We start from the raw sequence: 24,338 nt of genomic DNA on the forward strand, positions 1-24,338 counted from the left end.
CTTCATTTGACCCATAAACCTGAAGTGGATCCTTCTGCTGCTCTTGAAACAGGAGCTTTGAGATCGCTGTGAATGTGATTAAGGCTGCGTTTACACTTGCTCTCATGTGGCCCCGTTTTGACCCTGATATGAGCGCAGTTTGGCCTTATTTGGCCCCTGGTTTAGGCCCTGGTCTAGTCCTGGTTTGGGCCCTGGTCTAGTCCTGGTTTGGGCCCTGGTTTAGACCCGATTTGGCCCTGGTTTGGTCCTGCTTTAGTCCTGCTTTAGTCCTGCTTTAGTCCTGCTTTAGTCCTGCTTTAGTCCTGCTTTAGTCCTGCTTTAGTCCTGCTTTAGTCCTGCTTTAGTCCTGGTTTGGCCCTGATTTGCCCTGATTCAAGGAGTGAAAGTTCTTGTGACACAAGAAATAGTCTGTATTTCAGCTAAAATAGAATTCGAGCCCAGTTTGGCCCTGCTTTAGCCTTGGTTTAGTCCTGGTTTGACCCTGCCTTAGTCCTGGTTTGGCCCTGGTTTAGTCCTGGTTTGGCCCTGGTTTGACCCTGCCTTAGTCCTGGTTTAGTCCTGGTTTGGCCCTGGTTTGACCCTGCCTTAGTCCTGGTTTAGTCCTGGTTTGGCCCTGGTTTAGTCCTGGTTTGACCCTGCCTTAGTCCTGGTTTAGTCCTGGTTTGGCCCTGGTTTAGTCCTGGTTTGGCCCTGGTTTGGCCCTGGTTTGACCCTGCCTTAGTCCTGGTTTAGTCCTGGTTTGGCCCTGGTTTGGCCCTGGTTTGGCCCTGGTTTGACCCTGCCTTAGTCCTGGTTTAGCCCTGGTATAATCCTGCCCAATTTTGACGCAGCGCTTACGCAAGTGTGAACGAGAACACCCCGAAACCCTCTGGAGATGCTGCTGCCGCTCGCTCGTCTCCATGGAGATGCCATTGCGTGGCCCAGAATGTTCCACAGTACGGCACTAAACTGACAAAACAACAAGCTACACGTCTGCGTTCTCATTTATGACGCAGGCACAAAAATGTCCCGTACGTCAGTTTCCACAAACCTGACGCGTAAACGAGCAAAAGACACGTTCCAAAACCCTCCGATTTGTCCCTCCAGTGTTTTTCGGAGGCAGAAGACGATCCGAGCTGAAGGAAATGAGGAGCGAGCGCGTTTTAAGACGTTTGCGTTTCGTCCGTACTCACGTTTACGCTACATCATCGCCGTGGAGACGAGAAGGCGGCGAGCACCAAGTCGGGAGGAGTGGAAACCTCGCGTCCGCCGCCGGGGCAACACAACACGACCTGCAACACGTCAACTTTTGCGTCTTATTTATTATTTCTTGTCATTTTCCCGTAGCAGCATCGTATTATTAATAGGCAATGTTTCTGACTGAAGAGTACGATACAAGAAAGAACAGAAAAAGAACAGGGGAAAAAAAGGCAATTCTTTACAAATACAAATTATTTAGTTAGTGTATACATGGTTTATATACACGGTATCCACAACAAATGTACAATTCATAGTGTGTTTGTTCTCAACGTGACATAGGCAACTTTTTTTATTTTTTAGCATTTTTTAGACACCATTCGCTTATTCGGTAAAGTAGAAAACAAAATTAAAAGGCACATCCGATGCAATATGGATTATTTTTCATTCAGTCTGTTTCCGAAAACGTCTCGAGAGAAAGAGAAAAGAACGAAATATTGAGAAGTTTGTTGAGTTGTTGTTGTTGTTGTTGTAGTACTAGGAGCAGCCACTAGAGCGTTCTTTTCGGTGGGGAAATCTTAAGTTTGACGTGGGTCCAGTGCCGAGAGAGTTTTGAAAAGCACAGTGTCAAAAAAGCGGTCGATCGCCGCCGTTATTTCCGGATCTGTGTCGGAATCGTGCCGCCATCTTGGAGAAGTCGACGAACGGAACAGGAAATCGCCATAAACCGGCTGGAGATTTGAACGGACACGTTACGACGAGCGATATTTACGGTAGAAAGTCATCATTTTGCGCTCTTTTTTTCCCAAATTTTTTTTTTAAACATAATTTGTAAAAACTAGCTTATACGAAAAGTGCCGGTAAAAACCAGTAATGCAAAGAATTGGCTTTGAATCAAAACATGTACAATACGAGAAAGTGCCAAAGATGTTCATCATGAAAGTAAACGTCACTGTCTGCGTTTAGTCATGGTTTAGTTCCTGGTATGGAATTGGTTTTGAGACCAGTTTAAGTCCTGGTTTAGACATTATTGTTAACTCTGAGTTTAGACCTTCTTTAGTCCTGCTTTAGAGCTGGTTTAGTCCTGGTTTGGATCTGTTTAGCTTTGATTTAGTGCCTGATTTGGATATACTGCTTTAGGCCTAGTTTAATCCTCCTTTAGAACTGGTTTAGCTAAAATATAATCCTAGTTTAGACCTAGTTTAGACCTAGTTTAGACCTAGTTTAGTCCTAGTTTAGTCCTAGTTTAAACCTAGTTTAGTACTGGATTCAACTCTTGTTTTAGTCCAAATTGAGTTCCATCCTGGTTTTCTATTTGTTTCGACACCTTTTTAGGTTTTGGTTTTGTTCCCAGACATGGGAACTAAACCCGTTTAAGACATGATATTAATTTTCCTTTACAACTGGATTAGACCTAGTTTAGACCTTATCGAGTACTGTTTTAGTCCTGGTTTAGTGCTAGTTTAGTCCCTCGTTTTGACTCGCCGCCACCAATTTTAAAAATCCAGACATAACTAGACTATTACAAATCTCAACGGAGTTATTAGCCATTTTTATTTAGGATAAAGTGCTATACATTTGATTAAATCGGACTGAAAATCACCGCTCTGTCAATGAACGGAGGATGATTTATTTCGGGTTCATTTCTACGCCAATAACTCGTATTTATTCCATTTTTGCAGTGAAAAACAAAGGCCTCTGATGCTCAAAAAACGCAGTTAAAAACGAGCTACATTCAAAGTACGCGCCGTTTTGGCCTAAACGAAGGCGGGAAAAGCTTAACTTGTGACGGATTTTGGCACCAATAATTAAGCACGTTCGGAAATAAGGCAATTATGCGAGAGGTCGGTCTCCCACGCAACCAAAATGCTCAAAAATCCAATATCGACGACAAATAAGGCCATGATTAGTTGAAAAAAATAAAATAAAAATTGTAAGTAACTTTTTTTTTGTATCTTTCCAAGATGGCCGACAACTCCGGCACAGACTCCCCTCGTTTCAGAGTTCGTTGGATCTTACTTTTGTCGTACTTTCGTTCTTCGCCGTGTCGTGGCGGTCGCTTCCTCCCGTGGAATAGTTTTCGCCGTTTTGTTTTTCATTCAAATGTGCAAAAAAGAAAGAAATTCCCCCCCGGCTGCTTCCCCCCCTTGTGTTTTTATTGTTTTTTTTAAAAAGGCAACGTCATCGTTTCGCGGACCGCAATGTTTTGACAATCACAGTGAAAGAGAGTCAAGTTCAAAGTAGGGGGATTCAGTGTCGCCTCGGTACGTTTAAAAAAAAAAACGGAAACAAAAATCAAAAAAATCCCTTATCCCCTGCATAAAATAAGACTTTGGCGATAGTTTGTTGTTGTTGTCGTCGTTGTTTGTTTGTCCCGTAGAAATGTCTCGCCGTTCACACGTTATCGTCTTCTCAGTTCAAAAGTGCGGTGTGAGCGGCGACGAAACGGCGTCAACGCCCCGAAAACAAAGCGATTGACGAGTTGAGGCTACAGAGAGGAAGTCCACGCCCCCTTTTTTTAATCAGACACATTCAAAAAGTTTGTTGTTTTTTTTTCGATCCGGAAAAGATGGAGTTTTGAATAATGCTTCGAGTCGAGAGCGGGTGAAGCCGAAGGGTCGACTGTGAGAAATGGAGGCGACTGGAGAAGAGGAGACGTGTAGAGTTCTTTTAGTCCTGGTTTAGACACTTTTAAGTCCTGCTTTAGTCCTGCTGTAGACCGATTTAGACACTTTTAAGTCCTGGTTTAGTCCTGGTTTAGACCTGGTTTAGTTCTGCTTCTTTAGACCTTTTTAGTCCTGGTTTAGTCCTGGTTTAGTCCCGGTTTAGTCCTGGTTTAGTCCTGGTTTAGTCCTGGTTTAGTCCTGGTTTAGACCTGGTTTAGACCTGGTTTAGACCTGGTTTAGACCTGGTTTAGACCTGGTTTAGACCTGGTTTAGATCTGGTTTAGACCTGGTTTAGACCTGGTTTAGACCTGGTTTAGACCTGGTTTAGATCTGGGTTAGTCCTAATTTAGTCCTGCTTTAGACCCTTTTAGTCCCGTTTAGTCCTGCTTTAGTTCTGTTTTACATTTTTTTAGTCTTGGTTTAGACCTTTTCCAAACCTGGTCTTGTATACAGAACATTAAGGACCTGGCTTAGTCTTGGTTTAGACCTATTTGAGCCCTGGTTTTGAACAAATTTAGTCCTGTTTTTTTGTATTCATAGTTCACTCATAAATTTAGACTTGGTTTAGTCCTGGTTTCAGCCAACTTTAGTCCTGGTTTAGTTCAAATCTAGTGCCGCTTTAGACCTTGTTTAATTCAAACCAGGTCTTGTTTAAATTGAGCCTTTTTTTCATAAATTTACTCCAAATCACGACCTGGTTTAGTCCTTGTGAAGAACTGGTTTATTTCACATTTAGTCCTGGTTTATTCATTCCTAGCCATCTAATACATTTAGACTTCAGTTTCAGCCTGTTTAGACCTGGTTTGGTTCAGATTTAGTCCAGTTTAATCCTGGTTTTAATCAAATGTAGTTGTTGCTTGGACTGGTTTCAGGACTGGTTTAGTTTCAAGTTTAGCCCCAGTTTAAGCTTCACGTTTAATACTTCTTTACACTTGGTTTAGACCTTATTAAATACTGTTTTTTTCCTGGTTTAGTGCAAGTTTAGTCCTTTGTTTGATGCGTCTGTACTGTAACTAAGATCATTTCTATGTTTATTTTCAATACTTAGCCATGATTTTGTTTCTTTTAAGTGCATTTATCTGAACTTTTATCGCCATTTTTTGATTAATTTACGACATTATTACATTCAGCGAGTTATATTCATGATTCAAACGTGTAAAAACCTGTTATAATACTGCGTTTTCTCCTTTTAAACTTAAACGCTTCCATTTATCACAATCAAAACACCGACTTTGCCCCGAAAACCAATCTATTTCTTCTTTTTTTTTTTACGTCTTTATCAAGCACTTTCGTCACCCCCGACGACGACTCCTTTTTTTTCCGAATCCTCGCTCGACGGTCGCTGATTGGCTGGCACTCCGGTGTGTCTCATTCTCATTGGCACAGAGGGTCGTCGCGAAGAAGGCGGAGCTACTGATCCCCTGAGAGGCACAGCGAATGACGGGAGAGATGGAAGAGCCGGGCGGGGCTGAGACGGGCCGATGAGGAAGTGTCCTGTTGTCGTTTTTCTCCTCGTTGTTGTTGTTGTTGTTGTCCCCCCGAATGATCAGTAGCTTTTAGTTTGAAATTTACATACGCTCACTGGGTGGAATTCTGCGGCGAATTCACGTGGAAATACAGCTTAAAACGGTCGGAATTTGAGGCAAACTTGGGGTAAAACATGTCGACGTACGCGGCTAGCTCATGTGCTAACAGTCTGAAAATATAAATAAACTGCATAGAATAGATATTTTCATTAAACGACCTCAACAATTACAGGTTTTTACAATTTGTAGATCCGCAACTGACGAATATTGTAGCGGTCGACGAGTCAGAGTGTTTTTATTGTATATTTACACGTTTTAAAACCTTTTTTTTCCCAATAAAAAGGGAAAATACACATACCCTGTATTTCCCGCACTACAAGGCGCATTTAAAAGCCTATAAGTTTCTCAAAAAACTACAGCGCGCCTTATAATCCAGTGCGCCTTATATATGGAATAATTCTGGTTGTGTTTACTGACCTCGAAGCGATTTTGTGAGGCACACGTTTTGTTGCGCTTAATAGTAGCCTTATAGTGCGGAAAATACGGTACTCAAGGTTTCTGGATAGAGAATATTTACAAATAAAGAGTATTATTGATGAAAATTGCTAGTTGTGCATTATTTTTTTGCCGTGTTTGTCTAATAATACGTCTGTTTGAGAATAAAATATTGTTTATTTTGTGTTTTAAAGTCCAAATTGCGGTTAATTAAATGGTCGATTAGTCACGATTATTCTGCTTAATTGTTTGCTCTGTATTTAAAATGACAAAATAATAAATATTGTTTCATCCGTTGTTGATGAACTAACTACGTGTGTGATTTCTAAGTCTGGTTATAAATCATTTTCCTCTCGAGTAGTTTCATTTTAAACAGAAAATATCATGTAATACATGTAATTTGTCGACACATTACACATGATCTAGTTGCTAGGTGACAGCGTTCACCCCAAGTTTGAGCCCAATCCGAGCGCGTCAAACTCATTCCACGCCCGCGCGATCGCCACTTCCTGGTCCCCCCCCCGGTGCGACTCTATTGGCCGCTCTCGGCGTTCTCCACCAACGAGAGCCCCTGGAGCGGCGGCGGCAGCAGCAGCTCGCGCTTGTAAGTCTTTGGCGGCAGTTTGGGCAGCTGCGGGCTGGAGTTGTGCCGCGGCGGGACGGGCGGCGCGGCGATGGACGGCAGCGGGCACAGACTGTTTTGGCTGGCGCTCAGCGGGCAGCTCCGGCGCGGCACCCGGGGCGACGGCGTGCTCGGCGGCGTGTTGGGCGAGCTGGGCGAGCTGTTGCCGAAGTCCCAGTGGTAGCGGCCGACGGGCGACGGCTGCAGGTTGAGCGGGTAGTTGATGAAGATCTCGGGCGGGCGCTGGGGCACGGGGGGCGGCGTGTCGGGCATGGGGTCGCGGGGCGGCGGCGGGGGCGGGCTGGGCAGGGGGCCGTCCACGGGCAGGGGGCCGTTGTAAGGGGCGCGGGGCTGCGTGCGCGGGAGGGGCGGCGGGAGTCGAGGCGGGATGGCGGGAGGGTTGTCCGAGCCGGAGCCCATCTAAGGACAGAGAGAGTGTTGAGTGTTGAGTGTTGAGTGTGTGAGTGTGTGAGTGTGTGAGTGTGTGAGTGTGTGAGTGTGTGAGTGTGTGAGTGTGTGAGTGTGTGAGTGTGAGAGTGTGAGAGTGTGAGAGTGTGAGAGTGTGAGAGTGTGTGAGTGTGAGAGTGTGTGTGTGTGTGTGAGAGTGAGTGTGTGTGAGAGTGAGTGTGTGTGTGTGTGTGTGTGTGTGTGTGAGTGTGAGTGTGAGTGTGAGTGTGAGTGTGAGTGTGAGTGTGAGTGTGAGTGTGAGTGTGAGAGTGAGAGTGAGAGTGAGAGAGAGAGAGAGAGAGGGGGGGGATTACCGTATTTTCCGGACTATAAATCGCACCTTTTTTCATAGTTTTGGCCGGGGTGCGACTTATACTTATATAAACTTATACTTGGTACTCCGGAGCGACTTATATGTGATATTGTTTGTTATTTTCACACTTGCAACCGCATTTCATACTCCAGAGCAACTTACATATGTTTTTTTTTCTTCTATATTATGCATTTTTTGGCTGGTGCGACTTATAGTCCGGAAAATACGGTAATACCAACACTGTTTTGGACAATAGAAGTTTTTTATTGTTGTTTCTTGATGTAGAATTAGCCTGTGGTCTCCTTCTGATATACCGTATTTTCCGGCCCATAAGTCGCACCTTCATTCATAGTTTTGGCCGTGGTGCAAATTATATTTATATACTTATACTCCGGAGCGACTTATATACGATATTATTTGTTATTTTCACACATTGCAACTGCATTTCATACTCCAGTGCAACCTATATGTGTTTTTCTCTTCTCCATTATGCATTTTTTTGGCTGGGGCAACTTATAGTCCGGAAAATACAGTATTTTTTACAATGACAAATACACGAATCAAGGGTCTATATTAAGGCAAAATGCTGTTGGGAGCCTGTTAAGGTTAATGTACACTTTGTCCTCTGCATTTGACCCGTTCTGTGATGTCACTGGGGCAGAGGTCACTGCAGCGCCTGGAGACCCAGGACGACTGCAGCGTGTTCAGAGGTAAAAGTCATTAGGTTTTCTCTGTGTTCTCCATTTCCCTCCGTTTTAAGCTTTGGACTTTTGACCAATAAAACTAAATGATATTGTAATGTAAATGTAAGTTTTGTATATACAAAACTTACATTTACATTACAATATCATTTAGCACATATGTGCTGGTATTTAACACCTTGTCCGGAACGACAAGGAAACTAGCTAAACTACAGCTAATACTGGCACATTTACAGAAAAGCTGATTCATGTGCACCGTCCCAGTTATAAAATAAATAAAATAAATAAAATAAATAAAATAAATAAAATAAATAAAATAAATAAAATAAATAAAATAAATAAAATAAAAAATAGACTAAGTGCTATTTTTGGTAGTTTTGAGGGAAAGACATGAAGTTGGTTTGTCAGATTTTACCGCATGTTTGTCTTTTATATGAAACATGAATAGGTTCTTTGTCAGGGCCAGAGACACAAAATAAAGGTTTGCTAATGTCTTTGTGTGAAACTGTCTGAATGTGGCTCCAGTTAAGAGTCATTCACATTTCTTACTCAAATGACCAGTATTTCAGATTAGTCTCTTAATTAAAGCATCTAAATGATCCAGTACTGAACTGTGAGGCCATGTTCAAAGATTGACCTATATAGTCTTTACATCAGTGATGTATGTTCTCCAAGCATGTGTGCCCATATTACCAGAAGGGCCCTGTATTTGGCCTAAACCCGGCATGACCTCTGACCTTTGACTCCGACAGCGCATCCTTCCTCCTCGGCGGCAGGGGCGGAGGCTTCAGAGGCTCCTCCCCCAGCTGATGGAGGCTGCCACATGACACGGACTGAAATTCTGACCAAACAGAACAAAATACAATCAATGATCGATATAATATCGATCGATGGTTAGTAAAGAGGTTCATGTCCTCAGAGCTGGACACTTACTGGAGGGCGGCAGAAGAACCGGAGCGAATATAGAGTTACTGCCCGCTGGAAAACAGAAGAAGAAGAGCATTAAGACATAAAACCAGTAAATACAAATACGACTAATGTGTTCTCATTTTCTAAAAGGTGCTGAAGTCCAGCTCTCATTTAAGGGCAGTACTGCAGCATAATGTACAGTACTTTGTTTGGATATTTCTTTCAAATAGTAATAGTTAAGAAAATTACAATAGTGCTAATGGTTTAAATAAGAATGAAAATAATAAGTAATATTTCGGTCATTTATCATTACATGATTGTTCTGCTTTACTTTCCAATATTGTCAAAGGACTTAGTTTTAGACAGTGCATCGGTCGAGTGGACACTAGGGGGCGCTTTGGTTCAGTCACTGCTCCTTTGGCCTTAAGTGTTGAGGGTCGTGGTGGTAATGTAAAGAATCTCAGATGAAGCACAGAAGCCTGTATACATCAAATCATCAAAATGTCAACACAAGTAACCAGTCCAGCTCCAGTCCAGCTCCAGTCCAGCTCCAGTCCAGCTCCAGTCCAGCTCCAGTCCACCTCCAGTCCACCTCCAGTCCACCTCCAGTCCACCTCCAGTCCACCTCCAGTCCACCTTCTGTCCACCTTTAGTCCACCTTTAGTCCACCTTTAGTCCACCTTCAGTCCACTTTTAGTCCACCTTCAGTCCACCTTCAGTCCACCTTCAGTCCACCTTTAGTCTCAGAGCAGTCCTTTAAGTCCCGGTTTTGTCCCAGTTTTTTCTACATTTAGTTCAGTCCTGATTTAGGCTCGCCTCTTTCGCTTTTCAGACTTGCTTCGGTCTCTCTTCAGTCCGGTCCGGTCTCTCTTCAGTCCGGTCCGGTCTCTCGTCAGTCCGGCCTCTCTTCAGTCCGGCCTCTCGTCAGTCCGGTCTCTCGTCAGTCCGGTCTCTCGTCAGTCCGGTCTCTCGTCAGTCCGGTCTCTCGTCAGTCCGGTCTCTCGTCAGTCCGGTCTCTCGTCAGTCCGGTCTCTCGTCAGTCCGGTCTCTCGTCAGTCCGGTCTCTCGTCAGTCCGGCCTCTCTTCAGTCCGGCCTCTCTTCAGTCCGGTCTCTCTTCAGTGCGGTCTCTCTTCAGTGCGGTCTCTCTTCAGTGCGGTCTCTCTTCAGTGCGGTCTCTCTTCAGTGCGGTCTCTCGTCAGTGCGGTCTCTCGTCAGTGCGGTCTCTCGTCAGTGCGGTCTCTCGTCAGTGCGGTCTCTCTTCAGTGCGGCCTCTCGTCAGTCCGGTCTCTCGTCAGTCCGGTCTCTCGTCAGTCCGGTCTCTCGTCAGTCCGGTCTCTCTTCAGTCCGGTCTCTCTTCAGTCCGGTCTCTCTTCAGTGCGGTCTCTCTTCAGTGCGGTCACTTTTCAGTCCAGTCACTTTTCAGTCTCTCTTTAATCTTTTAGTCTCTCTCCAGTCTCTCTCTCCAGTCTCTCTCTCCAGTCTCTCTCTCCAGTCTCTCTCTCCAGTCTCTCTCTCCAGTCCCTCTCTCCAGTCCCTCTCTCCAGTCCCTCTCCAGTCTCTCTCCAGTCTCTCTCCAGTCTCTCTCCAGTCTCTCTCCAGTCTCTCTCCAGTCTCTCTCCAGTCTCTCTCCAGTCTCGGTTTACCTCCGTACGAGCTGCTGAGGTCGTGCTCTATGAAGACGTTGCTGAGGTCCGAGGAGGCGGACTGCGGCGGCGTGGGAGTGTTGGGGCTAGTGGGCACGGAGGCAGAGGTCGAGGGTTCCTGCTCCGTCTCCGCGATGCTCCTGAAGGTGATCTTATACGGCGGCTCTCGCTCCAGCGGGACCGGGAGGCCCTTCAGAGTCCCCGAGGTCGAGGTGCGGACGGGCCTGATCCCCGGCGACTTCAGGGAGTAAACCGTCTTCCTGGGCTAAAGTGAGGAACAACATATTAAAGTTTATCTGCAAATCGATCACAGTTTATGTATAAAACAGTTAAAAACATCTAAAAAGGCTCTGCTGCACCTGATTTTTATATAAGTTTATAAGCGTTTATCACAACTTGAGGCTAGTTTACCTTCACAGTGAAGCCAGCAAACATAAACCAACACCGCACTACCCGTTTAACCCTCGGGGTCTGGAGCTTTTTTGGCCGTTTTTGGGTACCTTCAATTTGGCCCTGATATACTACATTAAGAAATGTTTACCAGACCAATGTTGGGTATCTTTTTTTTTCAGCACAACCTCACCAATATGATCAGTTAGTTAGTTTTTCACTTTGACATACTATTTCAACATACTGGACCTAAACACACACAGAAAACACAAAGTTCGTCTAGAAAAATTATGTTTTTTTCCCATTGTAAAACCCTCAAACATGCTCAACCAAGCATTTAAAAAGGTTCAAACTGAACCACAAGGTGCAAATATGAACATATACAAGTATTCTTGTGATATATACAAGCAATAAACCACTATTTACAATAAAAAGTAGGTAAATCCTCAGGCGTTTTTCTATTTGTGCTACTTCTCAAAACAGTTTCAGTCCAAAATGACACAGAGAGCCACATCACAGGCCTTGCACTTCCATGTGAGTGATGTTCAGAAGGAACTCTAAACCAGGTCTAAACCAGGTCTAAACCAGGACTAAACCAGGACTAAACTAGGACTAAACCAGGACTAAACCAGGACTAAACCAGGACTAAACCAGGTCTAAACCAGGTCTAAACCAGGTCTAAACCAGGACTAAACCAGCTCTAAACCAGGACTAAACCAGGACTAAACCAGCTCTAAACTTGATCAACATGAAGTGTGCCCCTCATTTTGCTTCACAACAACTATATTACTGACAATGAAATACATGAAATACTAAAACTCTCCAAAACTACTCAAAAACAGCATGATTCCTCTCGTTCGTTCTTCCTCTTTGACTATTTGTCATGTGACTAATGTTTACATTCCTTGTGTGCATCCTGAACATCCAGGTTAGCACAAGCACACGTTTTTTTCCGTTTCGTTTTATCACAAAAGACGACAAAGTTATTATAAGAAATGCAACGCGCGCAGAAAAGAGCGCATATTTTTACGCACATTTTTAATGGAATTGAAATGATCATAACTTTGGTTTTATTGGGTGGGACGAAACAATCACACAGACGTAGCTTCGGGTCTCCGCTTCCGCGTGACGTCTACGTTACTTGGTTTTCATGCTACAGGGTCCTAAAGCCGACCATGTTTGAAAACGCGTCGACACGTTGGGTTAAAGGGAATAAAACGCTTTATAATTGGATGCAGACAGCGGCACAGCGGTCTGATTCTGACCCCGAGAGCTGCTTTTACAATATATCCGATATATCTGTGCTTTGGCAAAACAGATTTTACTTTAACAAAAAAACAAAAAATGGACATGATTTAAACCACTAAACACAAAGTAAACACAGAAAATCGCAAGCTTTTTTGTTTTGTTTTTGGCCTTTAAATTATTCTTATGAGTATTTTTAATTTGCTGTCTCATGTTTTACGACTTAAAATAATGTACGTACAGAAAATTATGCATTACGCTGTATCAGTCAGGCGTTCTCTCGTCAGAATCTGTGTTAGCAATCCATCTACTGGCAGCGGAGGGAATTACAAGGGGGAGATCAACAAACCTAGCTTTCCATCGAGTTGTAATGAAGGCAAATTAACGGCGAAAATGACTTACGGACTGAAAAACAGAAGATTTCGGCGCTCTACTTGTTACAGAACTCTTCAAATAAGCGTAACCGAAGCTAAATACAAGTCCAGGGATGTTTTCGATGAGGGAACGATGTTAAAACAGCTTAAAAAAAATCAATTTACTGATGTAGTTTCTCGTGGGCGCCTGCGATCAGTTGGACTTACGAATCGTGACGGTTGCCGGCTGTTTCGAGGCTCGATCTCCAGGGACATGTTGAAGAGATAATCAGCAAACTCCTTCTCGCCTCGGTTCCCCATCGGATTCAAGTTTTCAAAGAACCTCTGGCACAACACAAGAGAAAATGTGTGTTAAACGTGGAAGAAAGTTATGACAAACGTTGTGCTCGAGGATGAATGGGAATGAAATCTCAATAGAATCTTTAATGAAGTAAATTGCAAAGGATAACATGGCTTCTGTAAATAAATATTCAGTGAAACGGCTGCAACAAACTATTATTTTAGTAGTACACGGGCCAAAAGATTATTTCTATTGTACATCCAGACTTTTTAGACACGTTATCAACCACATATAAGTTTAAATGCGGTGACTGAAGGCTTTTAGGTTGAGAATAATGACTAATGAAGCGAATCATTGATCAAAATCACAACTTGTTCATTGATTTTTTTATCAAATCAAATCAATTTATTTTTGTAAGGCCCAAAATCACAACAACAGTCGCCTCTGAGGGCCGAAATTTATATTTTTGGCATCGTCTTTGTTTTAAAAATGCCTGTACAGTCCAGAAAACGATCATTGCTCCCCAAACAATTACACAATTTGAACTTGTTTGAATGTTTAACGAGAAATAGTGTGTAAAACAGAGGTCAAATGAGAATAATACTATTCAGACACATTATATAACTTGTTTTAAACAGTATTGACACTTGAAATGACATAAAAAGTAGTTTAGACCTCTCAGTTCTGTTTTCAGTCTTCTCTCAGACTTATAGGGTTTAGGACGTTCCACACGTTGGACTTTTTCCTTCTTTATTTATGCATTATACTTAAAAATAACGCTGTAACCCTCTTATTTCCAGTCAAATCAATCATTCTGGGAGGCATCAGTGTCAGTTTGTACTTCAAAGCCACAAAAAAAAATTACAGAAAAATAAAATAAATAGGACTTTTATATGGATTCCACCTGGACATTTTTGCTTTATTACAAGTCCCTAAAACAATTTTTGGAGATTTTACCTTCAGTTTTTAAAAGAAAATTGACAAAACGCAAGATACGTTAAATCTAGTGTTACTCAGACCCTTCCTCCAGACACCAGCTTTAATCATTCATTTATTTAAAAAAGAAGGGTCAAGGCGGGATTTAAACTCTTGATTTTCTCTGTGCAGAGCTCGTTTCTACTTATAATAAGTGTAAAACAGAGATCAGAGTCCAAAACTACAGAGTCTCAGCTTCACAAAGGCTCCAGACAATCGTTAGTGCTCCAGACGGTTCAGGAACAGCCTCAATTTTCATGTTTTGTTCAGGCGTTTTTGGAAAAATAGGCCCTCAGCATAAGGGGTTATTAAAATGTGACCCGTGACCGTCTCCACACTGGGCGGTGAAAAGCCGGCTCACCCTGACGTCCTGCTCCACTTTGAGGCAGTACGGCTGGTTCTGGTACTGCTGGATCTCCCCGGTGATCTCGGCCACTTTCCGCCGCTTGCTGAAGTTGATGAGCTCTTTTCCGTGGCGCTTGAGGAAATCCGGGTTCCCCTCCTCCGTCTTGAGGATGTTGGTTAAATATATTCCTGAGAACACGACACAGAAGAGTTAGAAAATCCTCTGCTCAGCCATTTAGTTGTTTTTCTTCTCATTTCACCATTCATTTATCAAGCTTTTTCAACAACAACGAAGCACACTGAATAATGAGTAATAAAACAGACCACGTTAACATTTAGAATACAATTTCTAGTGGTAGAGCTGCAAAGATTTATTAACTTATCGTAACTAGTCGACAATAAAAGACAATCCTAGTCGTGTTTTGATAATTGTAATCATCATCTGGACTAAACGGACTGAAACACATGCGGCGAGACCTTTTTATGACAAAGACAGCGGCATTATTAAATTAAAAAGGTCTAAAAAGGATCAAAATAAATCAGATTTCAATAACACACTTTATTTGTAATTATTCTCTATTTAGAAGCCTCAGTCACCATGTTTCAACCTTCCTTTGATCGATTATACATTTCAAAAGTCTCACGGAACAATAGAAATCATCATTTTGACTCGTCGATGAATCAAAAAGGAACTTTATGTCCCTAAAGTTTGTCTCCTGGATGGAAACATACACATTTTCCACAACACAACCTTATAAATGTTTAGTAAAGGCCGGTTATGTTTTAGGAAACACTAAAGACTCCTTTGAAACGTGGACTGTAAATGCGGGTGCAGCGCCGTGACTAAAGCAACGACAGACTTGACTCGGCAGCGTCCAAACAGTAAAACACGACAACTTTAATACTTTGTGTTGGCCTTTCAGTCGAAAATGTTAAACTCAAATGACAGAAGTGACAGAGAAGACGTTTTGTGTGGATAAGTCCCGTAATTATACAGATTTGAGCCATAAACCAGGTCAAAACATCTTTTGACAGTAAAAATCATGAACTGCACCTTTAGCCGTCTTGAAAACGCAAAAAAATTGTATTTCAAGTATTTAATTGCTAATTGATTCATTATGTATTCACAGTGACTAGTTTATAAGCGCTTTTCACGACTTTCAGAGGCCAGAGCGGAGCGTTGCACCTTCCCTGAACCTTTTTCGATTGTCTAAAAAGGACGGAGCCTTTTTTGGTTATTTTTGGTATATATTTTGTATCAATCCTTTTATCGAAATAGACTTGCAATTTCAGTATTGTGACAAGTTACAAAACAGCTGTGCTAGAGGAACACAAATATAACTAAAATACATGGACCTAAATTAGGTACGGGTAGTTTAAAGTCAAGTTCTTTCTTTTAGAGTTCATAAACTGCTCCTCGATGGTGAACGTTTGAGATTTAGCGCGGCAGGATGTGCAGTGGCGCAGTCTTACCAAAGAAAGGCACACACGGTGGGTTTATTGACTTGAGTTTGGCCAAATATTTCTTAAAATGGTCCTGGCTCAGCTCCACCGACTCCTCCAGAACTTTCTTCTTCCTCTCCGGGATCGCCTGTGAGAGAGAGAGAGAGATCAAATATATTCTGAAACACTTTAGAATTACTACATAACTTAATCAATTAGATATGTCGGTGTAATCCCTCATTCGTCCAGGCGTGCTCCATAGAGGAAAAAGCTTCAGTTGTAGTCATCTGGACTCAGTTAGAAAAAATAGACGTTTTGACTCTCATCCAAGAGTCATTGACAATGACTCTTGGATGAGAGTCGAAACGTCTATTTTTTCTAACTGAGTCCAGATGACTACAACTGAAGCTTTTTCTACTATTAATCAATTAGACTTAATAATAAAGAATGAACGAAGGCTAAAGGCGAAACACCACAGGCAAAGCACAGGTCAGTTTTCACTGTCAATATATGAGCTTACAGGGCTAAACCAGAGCTAAACCAGGGCTAAACCAGGGCTAAACCAGGGCTAAACCAGGACTAAACCAGGACTAAACCAGGACTAAACCAGGACTAAACCAGGACTAACATCCACAGATTTATATGGGACATTGTAACTTCAAAGGACATTTTCTCTAAAGGCTTTTTTCTCACAAAGAGACTAAAAGATCAGCTCCTACAGTTGCACCTACACACACCAAACTTTACAATACTGAACGTAAGATTATGACAGTGATTTCATATCTAATTCTAAGCATTATTGAGTAGAATAAACTCAAATTTATTTATTTTTTAACTAAAATGTCAACAAAATGAAGAAATTTAAACCTGGCTGGATTTATATGTCCCCAAAAAGTATATACATAAAACGCCTTATTTTACACAAAAAAACATGATAGTATTTTTTTTTATTATTGTTTCAATTAAGTCGTAACTAAGCCTGAATCTTTTGTTCATGCTTTAACCTGTTACCACCCACCTATTTTCGCTCTGTGCACAATGGTTGGACATACCCAAATGGCATTGCTTATTAAAAGAGGATCTTATGTTCCACATGCAAGTGTGATGCATCATTAGAAAGCTTAGGCCTTCTAGTTTCTGCAGATGTGCACATGAACTTACACTACAGAGGCCCAAACATAAACAAAACATCCTTTTTTAGTCTCGCCTGAATATTGGCAATTTGTAATGGTCCTGAGCATGACATACTTCATTGTGTGCATATGCTGTTCACTGTACATGATGTTTATCTTGTTGACAACAACTGTGTAAAGTTTCAGATCTCTAGGAACAGGCATTTTGGTGCTGTTGACCTTTTTGTATCAAAAAGTATATTCGGAACAAGTGATCCAAATATGTGCCAACTGTGCCAAACTGTTTTATTACAATTTTAGCACCTCTATGATCATAAAACATACATTTTGATGTTTTGTAGGCCACTAATAGCAATTATAACCGCTAAAAAAAAAATTATAATATTTTTATTTTATTTTTGTATTGGTATAATAATACATATATCTCACAAAATGCACGTCCAAAAGGCTATTAAACTCAGAAAACGTTATGCGCAAAATCCTGCCGAGAAATCTGGCTCTTTACAGCCTTCCCGGAGCCTTACGCACGTGAACAGGGAGAATTCTGTGTAAATAAACCCTTTGTCCCGCCTATCAGGAAAAAGGTCTCCTGACTGGCTAGAATAATATGTCACTCAAAGTCTCCTGCGTGCCTGCTAGCAGAAGCTAAGGGCTAAAAACAAAGATGGACACGCGCTTCGGAAGCGCCGAATTTTTTTCCTCCGGAGGCTGTAGCAAACAAACCCGGTGACAGAAAAAATCGTGGATGGTCTCATTCTGTAGGAAACAGTCTAAGGAAGAGATCGATGTCAAACACTATCTTATAAGTCAAACAGGTCATTTGTTATGGACGGAGAAATGCGGCGGACAAGCGCATTCTCGTCCGGTGAGAAACGAAGAAAAGTTTGTTTACTTGACAATATCTCGAAATCGGATAACTTCAGGAAAAATACAGGTGGATATTGTTTTTCAATGATTCCTTACGGACAGACTGAGTACAAGGATGTACAGAATTAAAGCCGTTTCGTCCGTCATAAACGGCAAACAGGTAGGACATGCGTTTGTAAAAGTTGAGACTTTCTCACAAACTATTGGCAATTGCTTCTTGGGGCATATTATTCAATGTAAATCAATGACATATTCGTTTTGTTGAGAAAATAAGCTTTAAAATGATGTATGGCTTGCTGGTATTGACCACGGAAATAAAAGTGATGATGTAAGAGAATATTTGAGATATAGAAAATGTAACAGGTTAATACGGCTATTAAAAATTTATTTATTATGTGTAATTAATTCAAGCTTGGCTCAGGTTTGTCAATTTTATACCCAACAAAATAAATAATAAAATAAACAAATAATTCTAGAAAAAACACCAAATGAAAAATAATCCATAAAAAAAGCTGATTAATATCTTGGGCTCAGTCGTGATCTCACCTCGAAAGTGTGGTCGAGCCTGTAGACCGGGACGGAGTTGATGGCGCTGACCACTTCCAAAACCCCGTTGAAATTGTTGAGCTCCTGAAAAACCTGCAGAATCTCGATGATCCGAATCATGACGGCCACGCGCTCCTCCAGGTTCATCATCTCCACTATGCACCTGGAAGCAGCAGACCAACATTCAGAACATCCAGCGAAACAGCGTGGAGAAACAGCAAGGCAAACGTATACTGCGTCTGGATTCTTCACACTCGGAGGAGCAAAGATCGGGTGTATTTGTGAAGAAAATGTCTAAATCTGGGGTTTAAAACGTTCTGGGAATAAACTTTAAATCTGAATAAACAAATTGACTGTGCCGTCTAGGGCTGCAGCCATTATTTGGAATAATTGTGACCAGTCGACTATCAAAATAATCATAATTGTGTTTCGATTATCAGGAATATACAGTGCAAAACACGTGCAAAAAGACGTTCTAAGATGTGTCAATGAATGAAAAAGGCTAAAGAGGTCAAGCCATTTCTGATTTGTATGATTTATTTCCAAGTATTCTCCATCTAGAAGCCTTTGGTCACCGTATTTCAACCATTATTTAGTCAAAAATGTGTTTAAAAATGGCCATGTGCAATAGAAATCATATTAAAATCATTTAATCTAAAAATAATAATTGCCAACTAGTTGACAACTAAAATACTCACTATTTACAGTGCAACAATACTACAATTTTAAACTTGATCTTGATACTGAGGAAAGGCTAGATACCAACACTTTTTAAAACCATAGAAAAAGTCATCTTATTCCAAGTTTAAGCATAATTTACCCCAAAAAACCAACCAACTTTTTTGTAACTCTAAACATTAATTCTACAAAATAATCTAATATATTTTTGTCAAATTAAAAAAAATATATATATTAGATGAGTTTTTGCTGGGTAATTTTCAGGTATAATTTTTTCGCACAATTTATTTATCTTATTTTGATCTTTTCTTATTCATCTTAACTGCATTTTAGTTCAATGAGTCGTCCGACCTGTAGGGGGCGCTTGTATACATATGAAAGCTTGAAGCGACGCACTTCTCAAACCAGAGCGTGAGGTTGGTGGTGTGGCGAATCATTCGCAGCAGATTGGGCGAGTTCTTCTCTTTGTCCTCTTTGGTCCAGACGCTGCCGACCAACTCCGAGGGACGGACTGCCCTGAGGAGGACAGAAGGAGGACAGGAAGCGTTTCAGTGTCCCTCCCACTTTAGCAGCTCAGTGTCATTTTGAGACATTTCGAGAGACGCAGCGTGAACCTCTGAACTGGCCCGAGAACGCATTTGTGGAGGTCTAAAGTACAGGATCGACCAGGTTTTAGACAGAAAAACGCCACATGAAGACAAGATATTGAGTTGTTCGCCAAGTTACGCTGTGTTAAGAAGAAATATTATCGGAAAAAAAATAGCTGGGTTTGCACTTTTGAGTTTAATTTTAGTCTGTGTACTTTTTCTTGACCAAATTTCTGATGAACTGTACAAATATACCGCATTACCGTATTTTCCGGACAGTAAGTCGCACCGGAGTGTAAGTTGCACCAGCCAAAAAATGCATAACAGAGAAGAAAAAAACATATATAATATAAATAATATATCGCACTGGAGTATAAGTCGCATTTTTTGAGAAATGTTTCACTAAATCCATGGAATTCTTCTTCCTCTGTGTCACTTCTAAACAACTCCACAAACTCTGGAGGTAGAGGAAGTGTTGATTCTTCTGCGTCGCTTAGAGCCTAGAGCAGGGGTGGGCAAACTGCGGCAGAGGGAAATTACGGGCCAAAGAACTCGCTAAATACAACTCCGGGCGTGTTTTTGATGATGAAACAATGTCATCACGTGGTTAAAACTCCAAAAGTCCATTCTAAATTATGATTTTAGTTGTTGCAAAGCGATCCCTGCTGCTGTTGACAATGGAAACCTGCAGTTCCTCCCCTCACCTGTAGAGTTCAGACTCGAGCAGCGTGAGCTGGCGGGCGATCTCGATGGGGTGCAGCGTGAGCAGGTCGAAGGAGTCGATGTGCCCGGCACGACAGAGGTGCCACTCGATGGGCGGGGGCGGGCTCTCGAACGTGATGTTGTGACTCACTCCGTTTGTCTGCGTCTGCAACTTCCTCTTTATGATTTTATTGATGGATTCCACCCACTTCCTCATCGACTTTCCTAAATAAAAAGAGGTTAAATGCATGTTTTTAAATGTTTAATGTGACAGCATGTTGTATTTGCAGAGTGACTTTTACAGACATCTTTTGGTCAACATTTTTGATTAAAGTAAGGAAAAAAATATGAATCTTAAACGCATCAAAACTGAGGATTCAAGACTAGGCCAAATATGACTAAAGGAAATAAAATTATTAAACTTGAGTAGAACAAGGACAGAACAAGGACTGAACCGGGTCCGAACCGGGTCCGAACCAGGACTAAGACATGTCTCCTAGTGGGACTAGACTTAAGAAATACGCCCAGACCCTAAACCATGGGTCTCAACTAGGGATTTGAAGGAGTAAATTATGCTAAACCAGGGCTAAACCAGGGCTAAACCAGGGCTAAACCAGGGCTAAACCAGGGCTAAACCAGGGCTAAACCAGGACTAAACCAGGACTAAACCAGGGCTGAACCATGACTAAACCAGGATTAAACTATGATTAAAACATGGAAAAACTAAAGCTAAACCAGTACTAAACCAGGTCTAATCCATGGCTGAACCAGGGCGAAACTAAAGTATAAAATGTGGTTGAAAAAGACTGACCTCTGAGTTGTATTTTGCTGGTAATGTACTCCTCTAATCTGCTCCTCAGCTCCGGGTCATTCTCAAAGTCATAAAAATGATGTTCCACCCACTGTCGGAAAACATTCAGGACTCTGCCAAAAACAACACAACAAAACGATTAATAAATCCATTTGAAATATTTAAATGAAGTCCAAATGATTTTAACAAACCAAGATCCTGTGCCAAGATCAGAATGTGAGGAATAAAAGATCTTTATTCAACACATTCCAATGTTTTTATCCTGATGGGAACTTTTAAAAGGAAACTTGGCTTTAATGGACTCGCGTTTGAGTCAAAATAAACTTCAATCCTTGACGAGACCACCCAAGATCTTCCACTGACTTTGGGACTACAAGTTGGATTCATAACGCTGGAGTTCCCTGTATTTGTACACAGAGGATCTCAGCTCAGAAACACGCCTCCACAACACGGACAATCAGTTATTCTGCCTGTTTTTTTTTAAATGTTATAAGCCATAAACCAAACGTGTGTGTTGATAAATCCTGCACAAAGCGTCCACGAGCTTCTCCTTCCGTCACGTGGCAACAGAAGACACGAGAGCTGAACTGTACCTGAGCTGCACCGGTTGGACGTACTCCTTCCTGAACCTCTGCAGCTCGGCGGCCATCGGCTGGTCTCCGTTCCACAGAGCTTGCCGGTCCTCCTCCGTGGGCTCGGGCTCCGGAATCTCAATCCTGACGAGAAAAACAACAATGCAATGACACGTGCGGGAGGGGACGGGCTTGTGGATGTGGATGGAGAGCAAGGTCCACACAAAAAGCACTGAAATGGTCGTATTTGAAGCTCGTACCTGTCTATTAGGAGTGTGAGGAGCTCCTGGGGTTTACAGAACGACCGGTACGTGGTGAGAAACGTCCGGACGAAGTTTGGGTCTAAAGCAGCAGAGAGACACTTTGTAAGGTAAAATAACTACAGTCCATAACATACCTGAAAACATTAGGGCTGTAGTTCTTTGCTCAGGCAATTAATCGGCCAATGGCATCTTAATCGAACAAAATGTTTAATATATATAATTTTATTGGGATCATAAAGTCATTTTCTGGACCAGAGAAGACATGTTATTCTGCCTTTTTACACAAATATGTACTTAACTTGTACTTTTATAGCTTAATCTGTACAGTTTTAGTCAAATGTATCGGCCGGTAAGATAGTTTCGATAGCATTGGCAGCGCGGCCCATTTAGTCGACTAATTGATGCACAAGACAGACGTTTAAATGGACCAAGAATTTCTGAAGTCGATTACAGCCCTAGAAAACAAGTTATTTTTCAAGTTTCAAGATTCAAGTTTTATTATTTTCAATAGTCTCCTGGATAATTGTTATTCTGTAAACCAACACATCACTAAATTGAATGTATCCACGGGTTTCAGTCATGTGACCGGACACGCCCTCTGCACCAGACACGCCCTCAAAGCTTTCAAGACCACAGTTGGAAATGAGGATTGTTAAAACTATTTGCAAGTAGGCTAACGTTTATTAGCATAGCCACGCAATAATATGTAAACTAGCATTAGCATTAGCTGCTAACGACCTAAAACAAACAGTTCAGCCTCAGTCTGGGGTCAGTTCTGTAAGTTCACTGGTCCCTCTTGACCACAGGGACACATTTCTGGACAAACGGGGTCTTTGGGGATGTGTCAGAAGAAAAAGAATCCTTTGTTTTAAGACTTTTTTGTTTAAAACAGCCCACAGGGAACATGCGGCTTTTGTCCTCAAGATGGCAGTAGCAACGAGTGTGTGACTTGGGTCCCACGCATAGCTTAGAACTAAAGACATAGTTTCTTTCAAAAGATATACTTTGTTTTGATAGATTTCCATCACTGAAACCCATGGATAGAAAACACAAACCAATCATTATGGTCAAACTTGTACATATACTTTCAGCGCAAACAAACCACAGCAAACGTTTTAGACAACAACACAACATCAAACCCAAAACCGTTTGACTCGAGCGCCCGGAGCCGGTTCTTACCTGCGTACATGTGGTAAGTGAGCCTCTCTATCAGTTTGACCACCGTCCCCGCTTTGATGATGGGAATCCCCGTTTTGCTCTGGACTTTATCCTCAAACACGATGTTCTCCTCGCTGTCCTGCACCGCGAACATGTAGACCTCCGGAGAGGGCAACCTGAGCGGGTGCGCCTGCTCCTCGTGCTGCAAGACCGTGTCCAGCATCCGGTCCAGGGTCGAGCGGTACTGCAGCGTCACCAGGGCCGCCATCCACGCCGCCTTCTCCTCCGCCGTCCGCGCGCAAAACACCGCGCAGTTCTCGTCCTTGCCCAGCAGCTCGAAGGCGTGCCTGAGCTCCGACGTGTCCTCGCGGTCCACGATTCGGATCTTCCGCAGCACAAACTTCTCCTTGAGCCGGTATTCGGCGCCGGAGCCGGAGCCGGGCAGCCGCGAGCTCTGGTTGGCCTTGCAGCTGATCATCAGGCCGTCGAACAGGAAGTTGTGGCGCTCGTGTTTGGCGCCGGCGCGGATCAGGGCCCCCTCCAGGATGAACTCGCTGCAGCACTGCCCGATGTCTTTGCCCTCCCAGCCGTCAATGCTCTTCTGGATCTCGTTCATGCGCTTGATGGCGAGCTGCTTGGAGCGCACCTGCCGACTGTACAGGCGGTACATGGGCTCGCTGCAGGAAAAAGAAAGAAAGAAGAAGAAACAGTTCATTGCTTTAAAATGCTGAATTAATATATTTTTTTTAAACAATTTTACCTTTTACCATTATTTTTTGTCAAATTTTTATTCTAAATGATTCAATTTAACTCCGATGCACACTACCAGTCTAAAGTTTGGACCGTTTTTTCTTAAAGGACAAATATTATGCAGTATTTGTATTGTATTTGACTTTAAACATACTTTTAAGTGCCTTTAATTCGGCATCTCAGGTTAAAAAAAAGAAAAAAAAGAAAAAAAGAAACAAGTTCTACTGTCTCTGGTGTTTCCGAGGAACCGAGCTATGGGCTTCGTTTACTGGCAGCAGAGGGAATTACATATCTGAAAAGCTAACGTTAAGGCTAATGTAGTCGAGGTGTTGTAATGATTGTGATTTGTTGTGAATGTCAGTCCGGTGATGATTTAAGGCCTTGAAATCGGCAGAGAAGTTTCTCACAGATCGAGAAAACGTCACAGATCGGGGTGTTTTCGACGCTCGGAGGGGAGAGTACTTTCTAACCGAGATTCATCCAACTAGCATGAACGAAGCTAAATGCTACTCTGGGTACGTTTCCGATGTGGGAATAATGTTAGAACACGGTTAAAAGCTCAAAAAGAGTTCATTTCGCATAATATGTGTACTCTAATCTAACATGTTTTAAGTTATTTCAGCCTTTTTTGTCCATTTAGTTCGTATGTGTGCAGCATGTGTTTTGATGCCTTTAGCGCCAATCTACCACGTAAATATTGAACATGACGGAAAAACCTGA

At 42.2% G+C, this 24,338-nt stretch overlaps 1 protein-coding gene across 1 annotated transcript in view; it reads right to left on the bottom strand.

Annotated features, from left to right (window-relative positions):
* Positions 1-1,283: 1,283 nt before the first annotated feature.
* Positions 1,284-24,338, bottom strand: part of sos2 (son of sevenless homolog 2 (Drosophila)) — a 55,539-nt gene continuing 32,484 nt past the window's right edge. The window contains exons 10-23 of the mRNA XM_072458324.1: positions 22,890-23,545; positions 21,708-21,789; positions 21,469-21,591; positions 20,876-20,988; positions 20,067-20,289; positions 19,172-19,291; positions 18,098-18,260; positions 15,582-15,699; positions 14,125-14,297; positions 12,716-12,832; positions 10,500-10,764; positions 8,880-8,924; positions 8,684-8,787; positions 1,284-6,905 (exon numbers count right to left, since the gene is read on the bottom strand). Of these exons, the coding sequence (XP_072314425.1) occupies positions 6,396-6,905; positions 8,684-8,787; positions 8,880-8,924; positions 10,500-10,764; positions 12,716-12,832; positions 14,125-14,297; positions 15,582-15,699; positions 18,098-18,260; positions 19,172-19,291; positions 20,067-20,289; positions 20,876-20,988; positions 21,469-21,591; positions 21,708-21,789; positions 22,890-23,545 (2,812 nt within the window). The 3' untranslated portion in view covers positions 1,284-6,395. The remainder of the gene's footprint in view (positions 6,906-8,683; positions 8,788-8,879; positions 8,925-10,499; positions 10,765-12,715; positions 12,833-14,124; positions 14,298-15,581; positions 15,700-18,097; positions 18,261-19,171; positions 19,292-20,066; positions 20,290-20,875; positions 20,989-21,468; positions 21,592-21,707; positions 21,790-22,889; positions 23,546-24,338) is intronic.

The sequence above is a fragment of the Eucyclogobius newberryi genome, unplaced genomic scaffold, assembly GCF_026437365.1.
Source record: "Eucyclogobius newberryi isolate DKJ021-1_F unplaced genomic scaffold, fEucNew1.0.hap1 SCAF_21, whole genome shotgun sequence".
Taxonomy (NCBI): domain Eukaryota; kingdom Metazoa; phylum Chordata; class Actinopteri; order Gobiiformes; family Gobiidae; genus Eucyclogobius; species Eucyclogobius newberryi.